At 38.3% G+C, this 18,407-nt stretch overlaps 1 protein-coding gene across 1 annotated transcript in view; it reads right to left on the bottom strand.

The window, feature by feature from the left end:
* The window catches only part of frem2b (FRAS1 related extracellular matrix 2b), an 87,328-nt gene that overhangs the window by 29,925 nt on the left and 38,996 nt on the right, over nt 1-18,407 (bottom strand). Inside the window, exons 3-6 of the mRNA XM_077208076.1 lie at nt 14,856-15,002; nt 10,436-10,666; nt 7,131-7,256; nt 6,687-6,938 (exon numbers count right to left, since the gene is read on the bottom strand). Coding sequence (XP_077064191.1) covers nt 6,687-6,938; nt 7,131-7,256; nt 10,436-10,666; nt 14,856-15,002 — 756 coding nt within the window. The remainder of the gene's footprint in view (nt 1-6,686; nt 6,939-7,130; nt 7,257-10,435; nt 10,667-14,855; nt 15,003-18,407) is intronic.

The following is an 18,407-nucleotide window of genomic DNA, read 5'->3' as shown; positions in this document are numbered from 1 at the left end:
GAAATTGACGCGCGTCTTAGGCGAAATCCGCTTTTTTTCTGGGAGGGGCAAGTGCTAGGCGTTTGTCTGTTTTCAAGATAGCTGATGTTGATCGAGCATTGATCGAGAGTCATTGCTCTGTATTTGCTCTGGAGAGCAGAACAGCGGTGTAGGGGTCACCGTTGCCTTACTTGGGTCCACCAGACCCTCCGGGGGTGTTCCCAGTTTGGCGAGTTTCACCATTTTCTCCAGGAGCTGCGCCTGGATGACGACCGCTTTCAGCGGTACTTCTGCCTGTCCTGAGCCCAGTTTGATGACCTGTTCTCCCGCATCGAAGCGAGGATCACCCTCGCCCTCACCCACCTAATCTGTCATTTATTTTTGTTTTAATGATAAATGGAGCCAGCCTCCAAAAGTGATTAACCTGTCCTGTGATATCTTTTTTTTTTAGAACTAGGTTCTTGCACTAAAGTACGCGTCAAATGCGTGAATGCACAAAAAGCACCAAATAAAATCACTTGCACGCGCGTTATGTGCGCGTTGCGCCAGACGCTCAATTCGCGCGAACTGGACGAACGAATGAGGCAAATTTGCGTCCACCGCGCTGCGCTAAACGCCTCATTCGCGCCGCAGGAACTCCAGATGCGCATAAACGCGTCTTTACATTGACTTGACATGGGAATCACTCGTGCCATACGCTCTATTCGCGTTTGGTGTGAACGCAGCATTATAGTTATCTTCCTTGGTGTGAATGGGCCTTTAGGTTCAGAGGTAAAGGTAGAAAAAAGAAAATACTGATGAGCTAAAGCTATAAGCTAGCTATAAGCTAAAACAACAGAAATCAATAAAAAGTCCCAACCTGGAGAGTAAAACAAACGTGTGTGAGAAACTCAGTACAGACTGAATAGAGTAGTTGTACTAGAGGTAAAGCCTGTAAGTGAGGTCTGTCTGTCTATCTTTTTGTCTGCCATTATATCTGTCTATCCATCATCTATCCATCCATCACTTTTTTAAAAATAAACAAACTACCAAAGAAAAAAAAGTCCAGTGTAAGCAGACTATTTTTACCCGTTGCTGCTGCTGTCTGTGTGTGCTTTGAGTACTCTAACTCGATGGCACTCAATAAGTTGACATTGTGCTGTCTTTTCTAAAAACAGTCGATCAGGTTTCAGGTGTATGCGTCATTTGCAAAGGCGAACGAGCACTGCTGTCAGACAGTAGCTCCAGGCGATATTTGCTCTTTCTTTCTTTTTTTCCGCAGAAATTCTTGACATCAGCCTGGACTTGAAAACAAAATAACAATGAAGATGCAGACAAAGCCACTTTCTAAAAGGCAGTTTTGTCCTCCACTTTGTGTATTTATACTTGACAAATCACCCATAAGAAACATGATCAACCTGCAAACTGATATATGTAAGAGACTTCCAATTGTCATTTACGTCACCTTGAAAATCAAGAGCTGAGTTAAAACTGAAAAAGTGCTAAACAAAATATCTTTAGTAATCTATCTTTCTGTCTATCTATCAAGTTTAAAGTTTGGTTTATTTATATAGGACCATTAAAACAGCAGCAGCTGACCAATGCGCTTTACAGCATCGGATAAAATAAATACAAGCAAAAGTAGTAGAAAAATTTCACAATAGCAATAGTGGCGAAAGGACGAAACGTCTCCCGTTCCCTCCTTCAGGGAATGAGGGTTACATTTGTAACCGAGAAGTTCCCTATCAGTCACTCACGTTTGAAGTTACGTTGATGTGACGACCTAATTGGGATCCCTATGGAAAGCGTGACAGTTGCTGCCACCTCCAGCGCCCTACGCAGAGCTCTCAGACCCCTAACTGACTGGAGCAGAAGGCCTGCCTAGAGGGAGTTCAAACTGCTGTTCCATTATACCCCACACAATGGAACTCTTGGATAACACTGGTAAAGCGTGCCTTTCCTGGGGAAAGGGACGCTGCGGAAGCCACATCCTGCCCAAAGGGAGGTAACGTGGAGAACACACATATGGACTGGTTGGTTAGGGGCAGTGCAACATATGGAATGTCACTGGGGTGGCTCCAGCCTGAGAAGGGGTAGGCTACACCATTCAATGACGGCAGCGAACATGTTAGGTGTCGCCCAGCCTGCAGCTCTACAGATATCTGTCAGCGAGGTGCCGTGTGCCAGCGCCCAGGAAGAAGCGACACTCCTAGTGGAGTGGGCCAAGGCGACGGCATTCACTATGCAGTGGGCCGTCCTCTGCTTGGAGATAGCCTTCCCTTCTGCTGGCCTCCGTAACAGATGCAGAGCTGATCTGAGGTCCTGAGGCTTTGCATTCTGTCCACATAAAGACGCAGAGCGCGAACAGGACAGAGAAAAGCCAGGGCTGGGTCTGCCTCCTCCGAAGGCAGTGCTTGCAGGTTCACCACCTGGTCCCGGAAGGGAGTGGTACGTATCCAGGCCGGGGTCTCAGGATCACGTGAGAGTTATCTGGGCCGAATTCTAGGCACGATTCGTCGACCGAAAATGCATGCAGGTCCCCTACCCTCTTAATGGAGGCCAAAGCAACCAGGAGTAATGTTTTAGAGGACAGAATTTATAACTCCGCTGACTGCAAAGGCTCAAAGGGTTGGCTCTGAAGAGGCGAAAGGACCAGAGGCAAATCCCAAGAGGGTATAGAGAACGGGCGAGGCGGATTTTGTCTCCTCCCCTCCCTCAGGAACCTGACGATCAGGTCGTGCTGTCCCAGCAACTTACCCTCAAATGCATCGTGATGTGCAAGCTCCTCATGCACCTCCGGGAAGAAAGGCACCGGGAAAACCGTGAAACCGATTCATCCGACCGAGAAGGTTCGGGACGTGGTGGAGGGTTCCACGCAAGCCAGACCTTCTCGGCGGCCTGGGAAAGAAATAGCCACCCATTCTGGATCGGACTCGGGTAACGCTACACTCCCCGAAGGGGGCAACTCAGCCGAATCCTCATCTCCAGAGGACTGAAGCGTGAGGGTCCCACGGAGATTGCCTCGGGGGGGAACCCCTGACGGTAATCCTCAGATCACCCTGGCTAAGCGCCGAAGTAGGCCAATTCTGAGGTCCAGAATAGGCATTTGATCAGGGCATAGGCTGCACATGCCTTGAGGTAAGCGAGTCTTGATCTTAACGCTGCTATAGTCATATTCCCGCAATGGGAACATGAACTATTCACAAAAGCTGCCTCAGCGTGCTGAATGCCCAAACAAGCAACTATTGGGGCCAGGGAACAACCGCACCCAGAAACTCACAAGTGGTATGACATCCTGAAAAGGATGAAGGGTCACGCTTGTGTTGCTTTTTCAGTTGAAAACAAAAAAGAGAAAATAAAACTCTTTCCGTGCTGAGGCACCCAGGGGTAGCCACGGCTGTAGTGGGTATAACTCAGGGAACGCCCACCGATACTGACACACACAGTGTAAATGCTGTTAAAACTGCAGTTGTGAGCTGTAAGCTCGCGGCCACCACTGATCGCGCCATCACACCAACGCTGGAACAGAGTTAGAAGATTTTTCCAACTTGTAGAATCTCTTCTTGCAGCACTCGTGAAGTCAAATAACCTCTCGGCTCCGAAGTGAAAGACAATGTGTGTGTGCGCCCACTTCCTGTTTATACCCGCGCTGCAGGGCGGGGAGCGTGACGCGATTCACGCACACCAATGTTCATTGGCTTGTTCTGTAGACACTCGAAGATGATGGGGCTCCCTGAAGTGATCCCAATTACGTTGTCACGTCGACGTAACATCGAACGTGAGTGACTGATAGGGAACAAACTAACTGCTAACCTGTTTCAGAGTTTAGTGCCCGCAACAGCAAATCCACATTCTCATCTTTGTTTTAATCTGGCTCAGGAAATAGTGAGCAATCTATGACTACTGGAGTGAAGAGCTCAAGAAGGGTTATGTAGAGGTATAAGTTCAGATAGATATGAGGGGGCTAAATTGTTTATGGACTTATAAACAAAAACTAGGGTTTTAAACTCTACACCGCACAGGAAGCCAATGCAATTATCCTAACACAAGAGTAATGTGAATTTGTGAGTGAATTTACAGAGGCCCAATAAAAGACTTGCTGACGCATTTTGGACCAACTGGAGACGGGCCAAGGTAGAAGCATTCATTCCACAATACAATGAGTTACAGTAGTCTAAACGTGATGATATAAAACTATGAATTACTCTGTCAAAGTCTTGAAAACAGAGAAAAGGCTTAATTTTGGAAAGAAGGCAGAGATTAAAGAAACAAGATCTAACCACTGAGTTCACTTGTTTGTCAAGTTTCAACTCCCTGTCAAGCCAAACGACTAAGTTTTTAACAAGAGTTTTGGCTTGAGATGCTTGAGATATGACTTAATGATCATTAACAAACTTTTTGTGACATCCAGATTTGTACATCCTCTAAACTCCTATCTATCTATCTATCTATCTATCTATCTATCTATCTATCTATCTATCTATCTATCTATCTATCTATCTATCTATCTATCTGCAAACACAGTCAACTATGACCTAAAAGTCAGCAAAGCAGCCGCAATGAAACGGTCACCATTTCAGTCACTTGATCTCCCACACTACTCCAAATGCTTCCTGTCAATGTTTCACTTTCCTTACAGTTGGAATGGCTTGGTGACATTCTGGACAGAGTTACAGATTGAAAAATATTCTCTGAAGTCGACCCTCATAAAAATCCTGACAGAGACATCAACATGGCACCGCAGTAGTGCTGACGCCTCCAGAGCTGACCCTGGAGTCTCAAACAAGGCGTTTCGACACGCAGCGGTTTAAATTACATCACAACGACCAACTGTTGGGAATTTTAGGCATGTAACCTCTGTCCTCTTAAAATAAGGACACTTTAAACACCATAAAATGTTGCCATAAATAGTAATAAAATCAGTCTTATCCACGATTCAATTGCACCGAGATAGGGGAGCTTTGGCAAAGGTAGGCTGTCTATCGTCTGATTTCCCTGCTGTTTTGTTTTCCATGAGATTTTTTAATGAAAGATTTGCTTGTATGAACCAAATTACTTAAAATGGTGTTATACATCAAACACAAACTGAATAAATTTAATTTGCCGAAGTTTTATCTTCTGGCATGAGTGTGTGTATAAATGCAAATAGATTTCAGACCTCCCACAAACTTGAGGGCTCCTTTTTTCCCAACAGAATCCAAGTTTCACGTTGGTAGAAATTAAAAATCAGCGGTTTTTGTTGGATCTTTTACTTCCAGTGTACCCTGTCTGTGTAGGATAAGCATCAGTCTCAGGAGATAGCCGGGCAGCTGTAAAGGGAGGGGAGGCCCGGAGGTGTTGCTGAACAAAGAGGCACCGTGGGGAGATATGATAGAGAACAGCACCTGTAACTACGCCTGGAGATGAGCGATAAGGTGCTTTCTGGGGCACAGACGCACGTTTGCACATGACTGAACACTGCTTTCTATTTTATATTGGATAGTCTTGTTTTTGGTGCACATTTAGGGCCAGATTTACTAACATTTTGCGCCAGTGCCAACCCTCTTTTGGTGTTACAAAACTACTGTCAGGATTTAGTGTCGTTAGTAGATCATGCACATAACTTTCCACTCCAGTCGGCACTTTTTTGGAATTGCACTCTCACGCTTATTTGCCCTGTTTAGCAAATCTGTCCCATAATGTAATTTTAAATCAAATTGAATTTAAAAGATAAAATATAGACGACAGGATCTGTTGCCCACCCAATCATGTTGCTCACCCAATGTCAGTTCTTCACACATAGCTTTAGAATGGTTTTAGTATTTATTATAAAAGTCGAATCATTCAATGATAAATGCATTGTATGGAAAAAAAAATGTTTTGAGCAACATGAATGAGTAAATGATAACAGAATTTTCATTTTATTATGAATTAAACTATATTAAATGAAAATTATTTATAATTAAATAAAAATTTCATTTCAAAAATCTTTTTTTTACAAGCACAGTTTCACTCTGAAAGGTTCAGACAGGTTGCTCTTTGAAGCACCAAAAAGAAAGAAAGAAAGAAATCCAAAACACCATATTGGAATAATAACGATCTCTCTACAGACAAAATAATCCATTCTCCCCACTTTAAGGTGAGGCTGCACCCTTCTATGTTTTCATACTTCAGGAATTATGGCTGGAAAATCGTTTCAAGGTTTGCTGTGGTGTTCAATAAATCCTATGAATTTAGATTAAACATTCAGTGTGATCTTGCCTTCAGATTTCTGTGCTAGATCGCTACGGGACTGTGTTACAACAAAGTCTCCGACAGCTTCCCAGACTGCTGCTTCATATGGAAACACCTGTGAAGAATTTTTTTTTCAAACGTCTGAGTTTGCAAGTGCCCCAAAGATTTAAAAGAATAGTTTGTTTTATAAGATGCCCTGGCTAAAAACTCAGAGCGCTCATAAATATTTTAACACTAAGAATTCTCCAGTCTTTGTGTGCATTGCTTAAGCAGTGCAAAACACTACTGATTACATGACATCCCACTCAAAAGGTCCTGCAACTGTTACAAACTCTTTCGATTATACTGTATGTACTGCAGAACTTAATCCCACAGGATAATTTTTATTTTTTTTAATGCCTCTGATCATCAACCTCAAACTACGCTCTCTTGGTGAAACAATATTACGAAACTGAAATATAAACAGCAAGCATGCCAAACAAATCAAATTCATCCAACACAGTGAAGATTCTCACCATCATCTGCATCGGGCAGGATGGTCACTCTAGTGGTGGGGAACTCCTGACCCAGACGGCCACCCATGGGCATGCTTAGGGTGACATTAAAGCTTTCCTCTGCCTCGTAGAGGGAGTCATCGATGACGACCACACGGCAGTGCCTCTCTGTCTCGCCCTTATCGAAACGCAGCACACTGTGGTGTTCCTCGGGTCGGGAAATGTAGTCAGAGTAGGAAAGCACTGTGGTGGGAACCGTGCCCTTGGCTGTACCTGCACAGAAGAGGATAAAGGGAAGACTAGAGGATGTTTTAAGCATTCAAATTTGATCTCACAGGTTTAGTCAGGGACAAACACCACTTTAAAGAAGTCTGATAAGTTTAAAAGTTCACAAAGTTTGATTTGGTTAGTGAAGAATGGAAATATCTTTAAGTAAAGTTTCATTATTTTCCAATCATAATTCACCTTGTTGTGTGAAGCAGACCACCATGAGCTCTTGACTGACATCTCCAGATCTTCGCACAGGAATCAGAAGTTCTCCGATATCTTCCTCAATCGAGTATGTAGCCAAGGGGATGAACACTGTGCATTCTAGGGGCAAAAAGCAACTATCACATTTAGTATAAATGCACATAAAATAACACAACTTTATAGACAAAGAAAGAAAAGAGTTACTGAAATCATCATTCTGTGAGGAGCTTCATCGGTTCAGATGGATTCGGTTGTGTTTCAGACCTAAAGTTCTGTCAAAGCTTAGAATTTATGTCTTCAAGCAAACAACAAAGTTTCTAACCTTTTAAAAATGCATGTGTAACTTAAGTTTCTGTTTCTGTATTTTTATTGTGGGATTGATCTCTCACAACTGCCGTCAAAAGGTTGAGAATTTCTTAATAATTTAACAAACCCAAGATTCATGATAAGTAATTGTAGTCGGAGAGATACAAATAACTCTTATCAGAAGAGTTGGGAATGGATACAAAAATAACAGGAATAGGGGTAGCAGTGAAGAAAACACAGAAGATAGCATGAAAGTTAATACTATTGTGTGTTAAGCTCCATGTATTCATGGGTTAAAAACCTTTGGCAACTTCACGGTCGTCATTTCAGTTAAATTAAACCCCTTTATCCGTATAAGACTTGACTTTGAGTGAGTATTGGGACAATATATGGTTGAACAGCTCTCTAAGGACACTAACTGGGTTTTCTTTCAGAAAACGACATTAAAAACTTGATTATATACTTTGTTCAAATCTGAAGCTTTCTTTGCACTTAGAGGCAGAAGATAATTAAATGAGATTTGACCTTTCAAACTGTGGGATAAAGTTGCTTTTATGTCCTTGTGCAAGGTAATAACATAGGCTTATCACTGTAATTTATAAATGTCAAATGAGCGTTATGTATCCTGCTCCATCAATCTCTCCATTCCAGCTCAACTTGACTATGTAATGTTAATCTCTCAATTAAACACTGAACTAAAAATTGAAAAGACCGGAATCTTGATCTTTGATGAATGTGACTTAAAAAAGAGTGTTTGCTGGTGCAAAGTTTCTATATATATATATATATATATATATATATATATATATATATATATAAATACATTTGTAATGAGTGATGCAATTCTTCGTAACATTTTGCATGGCACATAACTTTTTCTGCAGCAGTTTATTCCTACTACAAAAGAAACAGTATTGCCATCTACAGGGAAATGAAGGTTATATATATATATATATATATATATATATATATATTGTGTTTTTTGCCCTTACTCACCCAAAATTGTAAAAAAGGCTACATTACATGAATGTGAGTGCATTAGCAGGTAATTGTGAATCTCAGGTGTTTCAAATATGAGATGAGGACGTGGCCGCAGCCGGTGATGAGGCTTTGACCATTTAATTTTACTTAACATTATTTTATTTATCTGTTTACATTGAAAATACCTTTTTGAAGGATTTTTTAGCACTTGAGGCTGTTGTGTCGACCTTGATTTATTGCAAAATTGAGGTGTTCCATTTTATTTTGACTTTAGAAAATACGTTTGCTCTCCTCACAAATCATCTGTTTCTTGTTTTTCACTAGCATGCCTCTTAACTTTTGATTACTTGCGTATCCTTGAGCCTAAATTCAGTACGAGTAAAATACATAAATACTGTTAAAATCCGATTCTCTACGACTTTTACTCCTACCATCAAACTATGCAGTATGATACAATGTCCACAACAACCATGGTAACATTGTGTCAAAAGAATAAAAGAAAAAAAGAAAACATAATACTATGGTTATTTTGTAAGTGTAATAGCAGTAAAGAGCACAAGATATTTTAGGGACATCAGGTGTGAAATTCACCATCTTAAAAACAGCAGTGTAAGTGTAAGATCTATAGAGAAAGCTCATTCAGTCAGATAAGAGAACAAAGGGACTTGCTCCTGCTAAATCAGCCGTAGATCCTGCCAGCAGAGGCTTAGCTGCTCTGTTTTGAAGAGGAGGAACCAGGATGTTATTCAGATGTTCTGGAGACATTATGCTATGATTACAATGCACAGAAGGGTGACCACTGTGATGTCTGCCCCCACCGATACTCCTCCAAATTTGCTTGGTTGGATTGTTTGTCTTATACACAAATTATTGTATTGCCTTCAGGTAACACTCACTCAGTAAATTAAATATAAAATGTAAAATTTCTCATTTCATTAATTTAATATACTATTAAAGTTTTATAAACTGACCCTGTTTACTGTCTTAATACACATTATGAGTATTTCATTGTTGAGGGTGATTCCACCCAAAAAAATAAATGATCTTCGTTTTTTTTTTTTTTGGCTGACATTATTTCCCTTTTTTTCGGCAATCCCTTATTTTTTCAACCCATCCCCTCAGACCATTTTAAAAAATCCAATTAATTTCTAATTGATAAAATCAGTCCTGGCCAACATTTTGATTTGAATTTCACTCAGCAATAATTAATCTTACAAGAGTAAAATAGGTTGCAAATTACATTTTGTGTTGACTTTAATGTTGTCATTTGATTTGCCAGTTCAGATATTTGCCTGATATAAGAATATATATATATATATATATATATATATATATATATATATATATATATATATATATATATATATATATATATATATACACTACTAAATATATATTTTTTTTAAATGCTGTCCTTTAGAACTTTCTATTTATCAAAGAATCCAGAAAAAAATATCACACTTTAAACCAAAACATATAAAGCAGCACAAATGTTTTCATCATGAATAATAATAAGAAATGTTTCTTGAGCATCAATTCAATGTATTAGAATGATTTAGCAAGGATCATGTGACACTGAGGGCAGACAATACCCAATTTTTTACAAGGTTAATGTTTTTTACAGCAGTATTTTTGATGAAATATATATATATATATATATATATATATATATATATATATATATATATATATACACACAGCCTTGGTAAGCATAAGAAACCATTACCATTCCCAAACTTTTGAACAGTTGAAATGTCCTTAGATTTATTTATTTATTTTGTCCTTAGAAACCTAAGACTGAGTAACAGACTAAACACATCACCTATTTAAGGCCAAACATAGTTCATGTTAAATCAACATTTCTAATGACTGGCTGAAGTATTTGAGATAGTTTGTTTAAAGTTGAAATTTGTTTAAAAAAGTCTGGCATTTGAACACCCATACTAATCTTTGCTGCTATACCTTAAACCATTCTCAGCACCTGGAACCCATGTTTTTTTTTGTGAGCTCACCATCTCTGGGGTCAACGATTTCCACCGTTGCTGCCTCTGGGAACTCTAGTGCTCCCATGACAGGCTCTGACAGGACAATCTGGAAGTTCTCGGACTGCTCGTACAGGCTGTCCGACAAGATGCGCACCTTCCAAGTAGCAGTGGTCTGACCTGGGTTAAACTGGACTTGTTTCTGGGCCTTTCCTCGAAAATCTTTGTCCTTTTCAGCCGTACCATCTTTGGTGCCGATACCTTAAGAATGTAAGAGTAAATCAACTTTAAATCAAGCATTTAAAGCATTTATTATTTTATAACGTTAGTAGATCAAATGGTAGATTAAGCGCTAGATTTAAGGTAAACAGAGTTAGAAAATGTTTACTGTAATAGTGGTCTTTAACGAGACAAAGAGAGGACACATCCCTCCTCTACTCACAAAATTGCACTGGTTGCCAGTTGCCGCTCGCATTAAATTCAAGACACTGACGTTTGCCTACCGAACAACCAATGGCTCTGCTCTCTTTTACCTAGACTCATTACTTCAGACTTATGTGCCATAAAGAAACGTGCGCTCTGCAAGTGAACGTCGTCTTGTGGTGCCATCTCAAAGAGGCGCAAAATATCTCTCTCTGACCTTTACCATGACTGTTCCCTGCTGGTGGAATGACCTGCCAACCTCAACCAGAGCTGCTGAATCCGTAGCCACTTTCAAGAAAGAAACTTTCAAGCTGAAGACGCATCTTTTTCGGCAGCACTTGATCCAGTAATACTAACACTTTCTCTTCTATTCTATTTTTTATTATAAAAAAAAATACATATACTGCGTTAGATTAAACTGAGAAGGGACATAGCACTTGCATATTGTTGTCTGACTGTTAGTTTAACTGATTTGGATAAAAGCGTCTGCTAAATGAATAAATGTAAATGTAAATAGTATGTTCAGGATTTTTATTAATTTTATTTTTATTCATTCATTATTTTATATACTAATTCATTGATAATAATGTATTATTTGATTTCTGCAACAATCTTTATTTTTTTAATAAGTCTTTTTAAGACTTTGATGTACAATCATTTATTATTATTATTTATTATTTTTTTGTTTCTGTAATTTTGCTGAGATATTCTTTCTGGAACTATACAAAACAAACAAATGAATACAATCTTTTCCTTTGGAGTACTAAGAACATAATGTTTTACGTATGTACTTTTGACAAAAACGGTGTTAGTGTCATTTTGACAGACTGCTGCAAGGGATTGGCAAAATCTCCTATTTATATCACATCTTCTGTGTTTCTATAAATCACAGCAGAGCTTTGTTAATAGCCCAATGTAGAGAAGTTGCAGCATGTGTGACGCAACCATTCGGTAATAAAAAGCTTCAAAGAGAGCAGTGTGTCGTTCTATAAAAAGAGAATAAGATTAAGACTCAGAAGGCAAGTCCATCAACATCCCTCAGAAGATCAGATACTCATAGTCCCACTGGTGGATTTCTGTCCAATTGGGTTGAAAAGGGTTTTACAATGCCAGGAGCTTCACGGCAGGTGTGCAAGATTGGCATTGTCAGCTAGTGAGCAACTGTAAGGCAAGGAGAACACTAACTTTCCAACACAGAAATCTCAAAGGTCACCAACAAAATAAGATATTAATACAACCCACAAATAAATAAATAAATCAACAGAGAAAGAAGAAGAATTTCTGGGGAAAACTGCCAGGGGAAAGGCCAGACTAGAATGGTTATGATGGACGCATAATGATGAGCTTTGGCAAAGGAGGAGAAATTGAGCTGCCGAAAGAAGAAAGACTACTTTGAAGCAAACTTAGAAAGAAGCGCTTTGATATTAAGGTACATCACATAAAAAGGAGGGGTCCTGTCATGTCCTGCCTGTGCATGCCAGCATAAAATGCAATTATTCATAGAACATCAGCCCTTGAAGAGAAACTGAGGGAGGGAGTGAAAAATCAAAATAATATTTGAATAAAAATCATGATTTCAAAGACTTCCTCGTCTCCTCGCTTCAGTACAGGAAGGTCTGTGATCCAGGCCCAGTGAGTGGCAGACGAACAGCAGGACAGCAGCCCGTCTCACCGATAGACCCTGGACCGGAACCAAGGTGAGTTTTGGAATGGTGGATGGATTATTCATCTGTGTGATAAGAACTTGTGGAGGTCTGTCAGTGTGATCCTGCAAGTCTCATGCAGAGGTCTAACCTTTGTTTTTACAGTCTTTTCATGCCAGTTTTGTTTTGGCCAGAGGTGAACATTTCTGTCAACTGATGGAGTTTGGGTTCCTTGCCGCCGCCACTTCTGACCTTCATAGTTGGGGACTCTTAATATTCAGCAGTATTATTGACTGTTTGTTTATATAATATATTTGACTGCACCGACACTGACTGTTGGGATGAGAACTGAACTGAGCTGGATGATGACATCACTGTTGTCTGCAGAGCTGCTTTATAGCGGAGTTGAACTTGAAATTAACTTAACACAGTTATTGAACAAAACTGAATCAACACTGAACTGACCAGCTGAACAATGACACTTTTTTCATTTTAGAGCTGCTTTACAGCAGAATTGAATTATGTTTGCATCACTGATCATTATTTACCCGTTTATCATTGTAAATCTGATTTGAAACAATCTGTATTGTGACCTTGACCCATGACCTTGGTGTTGCTAGCGCCATGCTCTTCCAGTGGGCTACAGTAACAGATTTAGATTAAAATCTGATAAAGATTCATTCCAGAATCTGATATTTTCTGTTAAGGAGTAACATTTGTCCTTTGGAACTGACTTTCAGGTTGTTTTTTTTTTTACATTAATAAGAACGATTTGTCCAAAGCATATAAAACGTTTGTCCAAATAATTCAGACTTAGAATTAAAGTTATTAGAATTAAATATTATGAAATATATCAAAGATAACAAAAAAAAAATACCTGGGGAAATATAATACTATGGGACATTTTTGCTGTCATGTTTCTACGGCATTTTGGCTCATTTCTTTCCCTGATTCCCACACAAGCTCAATCTTTCACAAATTCATGAAATTTTGCTGTTCTTCAAAAATTCTTAAATTTGAGATCCATATATCTGACAACCTTATTATTGTTCAAAGGTTTGGGTAAATAAGATTTTTTGAGTGCTTTTGAAAGTAGTCACTTATGTTCACCAAGGCTGCATTTATTTTACCCAAAAAAACAAAATAGTAAAAACTGTATATACTTTAAAATATAACTAATTTAAAATAACTATTTTCCAATTGAATATATTTTAAAACATAATTTATTCCTGTAATGGCAAAGCTAAATTTTCAGCTTCATTACTCCACTCTTCAGTGTCACATGATCCTTCAGAAATCATTCAAATATGCTGATTTGGTGCTCAAAATACATTACTTATTATTATCAATGTTGAATGTTTTGATCAATTTAATGTGTCCTTGGTGAATCTTCTTTCAAAAAAAGTAAAATCTTACTGACCCCAAATTTTTTAACAGTACTGAATAGTAATGATTAGAAAATTACCGCAGCATAGTTTGAAATCTATAGGGTTTAAAGTTTGTCGATTGGGTGTCTCAATGACAGCTGAAATCTCCTGTCTGCATTTCGCATTGGACGGACCGTCTGGCACAGAGTAACATGTTTGCAGTCTACAAATACACACATCAGAAGATCTTACCGCTGATTTGACTACAGTAAGTCTGCATGGTTAGTGAAATTAAGGTACATCTGCCAAACAGAAAAACTTTATTAAAAAATGCCAAATATTGGCAGATATATCGGCCTTGGCGACCACTAGTACTGACTGTATAGTCAGCTGGTAAATTAATATAAAATAAACCCTAATCCAAAAGTTATCATGACCAATACTTGGTTCAATGTCGGCAGTAATGTAAAGCTGTAGTCCATTATTTTCTGCATAACATAGCAAATGTTAATATCAATTGAGAATATCCGAACCAATACAGCAAAAATGCATCTCTATGTGGTCTCCTCCCATTAATTAACTGTTTTTTGCAGTTATGGTAATCCAATAACTAAACACTGATCTTTGACCTTTACCATGTGAGGTTCCTGTTTATAGGGATTTAATATTTTTTTTCCTGCTGATTACAGAAACTCAACTTTGCCCTTAGGGGACCAGCAATGAAGAATCTGTGTGAGGGTTTCTGATTTAAAACCATGTCAGAAAAACTAGTATTATCATTGTGTATGTGGGCGGAAGCGTAACTATGCCTTGATGCAAATCAAGTAACCAAATCTGAGGACACAAGGAGCAACATCTAGAGAGGTTCAAAGAAACCAAAATAGTGATGTTATAAAGAGACTCTTATCAGCAAATTAGAGGTCACGGTTATTTCACACAACAAAAAGGCTTTTTTCTTCATAAAATATTATCAGTAGTGCATGATGGGAAATTAAGTACTCTCTTAACATCACTTACTAACAAATGAGGTCTCGCCAAGGTAACCTCTACGTCTCAAGACCACCTCCAGAAACTTAGCCTCTTCATCAACCTGGTAGTACTCTTTCTCCAAGGATATCCATGCCCAGTTTAGCCGGAAATGTTGGTTCTTCAGCGTGTTGCCCCCTACAGAAAAAAAAGAAGAATTGAACATACAATCAGCTAAAGATTAGTATCAAAGGTGTAGTAATGATTTGGAAAGGATCAATCTTACAGTATATGAATTGTTTGCTGTGCACTGATTGTATCAATCCATGTACAAACGTACAAAAGTTAAATCCATACATTTTTGTTAGAAGCATGCAAAGGCTTTCTCTATGAAGTAATAGCTTTAATATGGCCCACTGAGGTTTAATGCAGCTGAATTCTCGAATTCATAAAGGGTACCTTATTCATCTCAACAAGAACAGTGTGAAATCAGTCAAAATCTCTGATACAGCGGTGAGGGAAAGTCCAGATTTTATTGCTTCGTTTCTAATTAAAATAAAAAAGGTTTGTCTGTTTTCTATCTGTGTTAGGCTGTTTTATCGTCAGCGTTTGAAATGCGATTCAAAGTGAGGGCTCGCTCCTGGAGGCCATCCCTACCAGTTACAATCTGCACACAAAGACAGCCACACACACAGACATCAAACACACACAAATGTAGGAATGCAAATAATGGAAAAATGTATATCTATATTCATTTAAATATACATAATTCATAATACAATTATGTGAATACATTATATATGGTTTGATAAAAAATAGATTTTTGGGTTTTTTTTTTTACCTTGTCTGTAAGCTTTGGTTACCATTTTGTGCACAAAATGTAGGACACAAATATTATAGAAAATGACCACACACACACACACACACACACACACACACACACACACACACACACACACACACACACACACACACACACACACACACACACACACACACACACACACACACACACACACACACATATATACAGTATCTATGTTAAATTAAATATTCATACTTCAGATAGAATTATGTAATTTTTTTGTCAAAATTGTCAAAATTAAACAATATGGTTTAATAAAATGTAAAAATTGAATTTTGAGTTTTTTGTTCTTTTTGTTCTTAACGTTTTCATAACCATTTTGTGCCTAAAATTTGGGACACAGCTATTATAGAAAATAACATAAATATTTTTTATTATACATTTTTACATAAAAATTGCATAAATATTTTACATAAATGTTTTAAAACAGTGATCAAATATTGTTTACATTACAAATTAAACCTGATAATAATTATCAATTAGATCAAATAGATTTAATGTAAAATCAACAGATTCTGGCCAAAATTACTATTTTAAAGGGGGGGTTAGATTTGATGCATTTAAAACTAGACATTTTTAATACTACTTTAATTTTAGTCTAACATATATGAGAGACCTCATAAGAAAAACACCGTAGATGGACCAAAGTTACCATAATTGTGAAATGTGCCAAAAGTTATTTAATAAAAGGACAAACCCTGATAAGTACCACCTAATGTCCTGTTTCAACAGGAAATGGAAAATTGTGAGTCTTACACACACGCTGCACACACACACAAAAAATCTTCGTATAACAAAGAGAAAGATTGATCTGTCTGACAGACCCATCCAATCAGCATTTGGGATTCTTTGTCCAGTCCAGTCCAGCTGGCATGTTAAGAGAGAATAAGAGATAGAGAGGAAGTGAGCAAGGGAGAGAGAGAGAGACTTCAATCCATAGGTCTGTTCTGTTCTGGCTTCTTTGTACTGAGCTATCAGTGGACTGTGGTTTGTTTGCTTTTGGCAACACTACACAGGCTGTACCCACCCTGCACACTCCTCCTCTCCTTCCTCCTCTGTCCAGTTGTCACGCTCTGCAAACCCGTCACATCCAACTATCTCTGTTTCCCTTTCATGCAAAGGGCGAGACGCACAAGTCTGGATGTTTTATAGTTTACGTAAATGTGCATGTGTGTAAAGCTTGCTAGTAGCACCTTCTAAGAGCTTTACATGTATTTTTACACCTACAATTCTCAAAAAAATCCCATCAATCCAAATCTAGCATGGTCACTGAGGAAGATTCACAATGTTAAACCACTACAGCACAGACACACACCTATATGTGTGACCTCTGATTATTCAAATACTAACCTTGACAAATATGGATCAACAACTACTCTACCAATGATTCGGTTTCATTTGAAGGATTTGTGAGAGCTGCTTTTATGAAACGTAACAAGCGAAGAAAGCGTCTTCACACTGCAAGATGAAGCCATGTCAGAGTGAAGAAATTAACCAACAATGACAGAAGATTCAGATCTGAGCTGAAGTACCTGCCTCATCTTCAAAGTCCGACATTTTGCAGAATAATTGGCTGTCAACCCGCTTTTGATGAAAGAGAATTCGAGATTTGCAGAATACAAAGATTTTTGGAATTCAACAAAGCCTGCTCTCTGTGACAGCGAATAAACATGATCCACTTTACTTTTGAGGAAAGATGTGAGGTGAAATTTCATTCTGTTTCTAGAGATTTGGCCCTAAAAACAACATACAGTAACTATGTCAAAGTAACAACTCCAAACGATTCTAATTGTAGATTGCACAAAATGACCTCTGTATAAGAGTTTATTTTGTGTGTGGGTGAGATCAAAAAGCAAGTTCATATGCTATAGGATGTTTATTCAGTTAAACATTCAATAGTTTCTGATAAAAGAAGAAAATTCAACAAGTTCATTCACTTGACCTTATCTGCAAGAACCCTTCAAAGAGCATTTTTCAGAGGCAACCCTTACAACATCCTTCCACGTTTCCCACAGAAAGACCACATCAAGCTTTGATTTTAATTCACATATATGCACATTATTTTAAATGTAATATGATAAGTCATGTTTAACTAACACATGATAGGCCTAGCATTGTTCTAGATCTGGCCCACAGTTCAGGTATTAGAGGTGAGGTTGCGTTTCAGCTGAATAAACCGACTTCAAAGAGTTCAAGGAAACCTTCACAGTTAATCTATAACAGTAGGTTAAGATTGCTGAGCAGCGGTTTCGTTAACACTGATGTTTTCTCAAGGTCCCGCTTTAGGTCACGGTTTAGTGCATTTTCAAAACCCCCTTTGAAAAGACAATGCTTTGAAAAACAACTTCAAAAATGAAATTTTCTCATTTCTTTGATGATATGCTGCTTGCTGCAAGCAATATGTTACGAAAACCAAACCATTGATGTAATTAATTATTCGTATAGTAAAAAATAATTTTGTAAGCAAGCACATTCTACATCACCTCTTAAAAAACACATGGGCAATACATGCTGCCATTGAATCTTTTTACCTGTTATTCAGCATGTTTTGGGGAATAAAATAAAACCAATTATCTAATGGTTTTATTCAAGTCAAAAATCAACCTGATTATAGTGGATTCTTTCATATTGTGATGTACATGCAAGTGAAATGGATTATCGAAAAAAAAAATGTAGGAGACTTGGTTCATCTATCGGTTGTTAATTGGAATGTGAGCAGATCTGAATGTGACTGGACA

The sequence above is a fragment of the Siphateles boraxobius genome, unplaced genomic scaffold (assembly GCF_051911475.1).
Source record: "Siphateles boraxobius isolate OS27281-9 unplaced genomic scaffold, OSU_SipBor_1 6, whole genome shotgun sequence".
In the NCBI taxonomy this organism is placed as follows: domain Eukaryota; kingdom Metazoa; phylum Chordata; class Actinopteri; order Cypriniformes; family Leuciscidae; genus Siphateles; species Siphateles boraxobius.
Note: the sequence above shows the minus strand (reverse complement) of the source record. Positions and strands in the feature narration are given on the sequence as shown.